At 34.5% G+C, this 3,846-nt stretch overlaps 1 protein-coding gene across 1 annotated transcript; it reads left to right on the plus strand.

Moving 5' to 3' along the window:
* Positions 1-547: 547 nt before the first annotated feature.
* On the plus strand, positions 548-1,507 carry LOC142846787 (olfactory receptor 8G50-like). The gene has a single exon (XM_075967592.1). It carries the CDS (start codon positions 551-553, stop codon positions 1,505-1,507), a length of 957 nt encoding a protein of 318 aa, XP_075823707.1. The 5' UTR covers positions 548-550.
* The last annotated feature ends 2,339 nt before the right edge of the window (positions 1,508-3,846 follow it).

The following is a 3,846-nucleotide window of genomic DNA, read 5'->3' on the forward strand; positions in this document are numbered from 1 at the left end:
AGAGTAGAAAACATTGATGAAAAAATATAATGAATGCTATAATTTGACATAGCAAACAAAATGAAAAATTTTAACTTAGAAAATCAGCATAGATGTGTAAGCTTATTTATTAATTCATTTTTTCCAATGCTTATATTTATCTGCCATTATTGAGTTTGCTATTTATGCCTTTTCATAATGTTTTTAAGTTACCACATATAAAATATTTTCTATCAAAAAAGAGGTGCTTTTACTAAGACATGACAAATACTTGAAACACTCAATATGGGGTGCTAGAATGGTTTCCAGTCGGTAGAAAATGGGCACATATACACAGAGTTCTTATGACAAAGTCACAAGTATGCAATCATATGATTGATTATTCTTTGCATATCTCTTTTTGCCTTGGCCCAAAATCTCTGACTACTTGGGTAGAAAATAGGTTGACAGCAGATTGACAATACCTAAAAATTTGAATTCTGTTTCAAAATTTACTGATTGATAGGAGAATGGACACTCACATTTTTCTTCTGTATAAAATTTTCTTCTCATGTCGAGGTTCCAGAAGAGAATGGAAGAAGTAAATCAAACCACAGTGACTGAATTCATCCTTGATGGGTTAACAGATAATCCAGAACTTCAACTGCCACTTTTCCTCATCTTTCTGGGAATCTATTTGGTTACAGTTGTAGGAAATCTAGGCATGATCATCTTGATTATTTTTAGTTCTCAGCTTCACACACCCATGTATTATTTACTTAGCAGTCTGTCCTTTATTGACTTTTGTCAGTCGACTGTCATTACTCCCAAAATGCTGGTGAATTTTGTGACAGATAAGAATGTCATCTCCTATCCAGAATGCATGGCTCAGTTCTACTTCTTCTGTGTTTTTGCCGTTGCAGAATGTTACATGTTAGCTGCAATGGCATATGACCGCTATGTGGCTATCTCTAACCCTTTGCTTTACAATGTAATCATGTCCTATCAAGTCTGTTTGTGGATGATTGCTGGGGTATATGGAATGGGTTTTCTTAGTGCCACGGTTTATGCTTTCTTCATGATAAGATTGCTTTTCTGTAAGGCTAATATAATAAGGCATTATTTCTGTGATTATTTCCCATTACTAGAGCTCTCTTGCTCTAGTACTTTTATCAATGAAGTACTATTATGGTCTCTTGGTTCACTTAACATTCTTATACTAGCTATGACCATTCTTAGTTCTTACATCTTCATCATTGTCAGCATCCTCAACATTCATTCCACTGAGGGAAGACTCAAGGCCTTCAGTACCTGCAGCTCCCACATAATGGCTGTTGCTATTTTCTACGGTTCTTTAACATTCATGTATTTTCAGCCACCATCAGTCAACTCTCTGGGACAAAGTAAATTGTCGTCTGTTTTTTATACCATTGTTGTGCCTATGTTGAATCCCATGATCTACAGCCTGAGAAATAAAGATGTCAAAGTTGCCCTAAAAAAATTAATACATAAGGTATATTTCCACACAACAATGAATGATTTTCACTAGCAATGGAGTATAACTTCTGCAATTTTTCGAAGATATAGCCTACATACATGAAATGGTAACACTAGATGTGAGACGATTGTTAGTACATTATATTTGGAAGAAATTTATGAAAGGTTAAAGTGATTCTCACCTTTATACCCGTGGCGAAGTGCTACTCCTTTGTATAGTAGAGTTTATTCAAGATAGCATCCTACATCACCTGCTGAAATTCTGTAAGCTTTTTTTGGGAGGGTTGAGTATTATCATATATAAACCAAGCTTTGCTTAAACAAGCCAAATGTAACTTTAATAAAGTGGATGTACATAAATTCTGCAATAGTTCTTTGTTGCCTTAATGATTTGTAGAAGATCTTCTTGTCCAATTTGCAAATGATTCAAAAAATACTTTCAACAATTTCATAAGTGAAGTAATTGTAATAAAATAGGTTATGCATAGAAATATTGTGTAATTCTGATTATTGAAAAGTATACAGCACTATATTAGTGCATGTGTAAGCAGAGGACAAGTTCTACAATCATCCCCCACACAAGGTGTTTATACTATCTTAAACTAGAAAGGCAATGGTAAACAGGAACCAAGGCAGAGTGCATTCCATGGTTATCTGTGCAATATTCTTCACATAGCCGTATACTAAATCCTCATTTTCCTATAATTCTATATTCATAGTTATTCATGTAGAGTTATGTTGTTTTCTTTTCTCTCTTACATCTCTAGCATTCATTTGTATCACTTATTCACATGGACGAAAGATATAATTGGCATTTTTTTTTCTGAATGAAGATAGGCCTCACTCATGAACTCATGAGCAATTTTGAATGAAAAATAGGGGTCAGACAAGGATACATGAAACTGCTGAATGTTCTTGTTCTGGAAACTCTAGGTTATGGTTATGGTTACTAAAAGGAAGAATTTAAAATACCATTTATTACAAATATGCTTGCTATGGTTTTATCCAATTGGATGTCAAAAAGTTACACACATGGTTATAGGGCAGTCTGCTTTTTTCAGGTTTCCTCAATATTTATATCAAGAAGAATCAAGAATATTTAGATCAACAATCAGAGTTTATGAGCAGTTTCTCTTAGAGGTCATGAGTTTAATTCCCAGCAACCTTGTGGTAGCTCACAACCATCTATAATAAAATTTGGTACTCTCTTCTGGCATGCAGGCATATATGCATGTAGAACACTGTTTACATAATAAATAAATCTTTTTTAAAAAGTAATTTAAAAATAGGATTTGAAAAAACAATTCATTTGCTAAAATTCTTGTTTATGAGCAAAAGGATCGGAGTTGATTCTCAAAAATCTATTTTCAGAAAGTGGTGACTGGCAATTATAAACACAGCACTCAGAGGTAGAGACAGATTCCTAGAACAATCTGGGCATCCAGACTAGCCTACTTAGTTCATTACAAGTCAGTGAGAGACCTTGCATCAGAGACCTTGCATCAAAGAAAGTAGACAGTCTAAAGAACAACACCAGAGTTTTTACTCTGGTAAAAAATGTTTTTATCCTTCATATACTCATGAATGCAATGTGCACACAACCACATTATGTGCATAGAAATATACAGACAAATAAATAAGGCTTTTTGGTACATTGATACTTGCCTATAATCCCACCACCTTAGATAGATGAGGCATGAGTCCTAAAGTATATAGATTACAGATTTAGACAGATTATAAAAGAAAACTTTTATATTATAAAATAAAATTGGTTTATTATTTTCAAATCTTTGGCCATTTCAGTAAGATGTAACTGACAGCATGTCTTCTGGCTTTATAAGACCACTATAATGTGGGTATCTGTAGTGTGAGACTGAACCAACAACACTGATTTTTTTTTTTTTTTTTTGATTTTTGAGACAGGGTTTCTCTGTGGTTTTGGAGCCTGTCCTGGAACTAGCTCTTGTAGACCAGGCTGGTCTCGAACTCACAGAGATCCGCCTGCCTCTGCCTCCCAAGTGCTGGGATTAAAGGCGTGCGCCACCACTGCCCAGCCAAACTGTTTAGTAGCATATAAGAAATGTAGAAATCAAATCTTACTCAACTTTCAATTGATAAAACATTGCTTTTAAAACAGATAGTTTCTGTATATAAAATTTTAAAACTAATGTACAATTTTTGATGATAGAAAAATATTAAGCAGCAGGAAAATGCCAGTTGCTTCTCTTTCAAGGGTTTCTTTCCTGAGAGTTGTAAACCTTTCAAGAGTGTGCTTTCATGCTGTTTGGTGCTAGCATATGTAAGTCCAGGGTTCCCTTTCAGAGTATAGGAGGCATAACTGTTCAGATGACTGTGAAAGGTGTGACTGTTCCTAACCCTAGAGCTGAACAA

The sequence above is a fragment of the Microtus pennsylvanicus genome, chromosome 3, assembly GCF_037038515.1.
Source record: "Microtus pennsylvanicus isolate mMicPen1 chromosome 3, mMicPen1.hap1, whole genome shotgun sequence".
Lineage (NCBI taxonomy): Eukaryota > Metazoa > Chordata > Mammalia > Rodentia > Cricetidae > Microtus > Microtus pennsylvanicus.

Coding starts and splice junctions, on each gene's coding strand:
- LOC142846787 (XM_075967592.1), top strand. CDS start 551: ATGGAAGAAGTAAATCAAACCACAGTGACTGAATTCATCCTTGATGGG.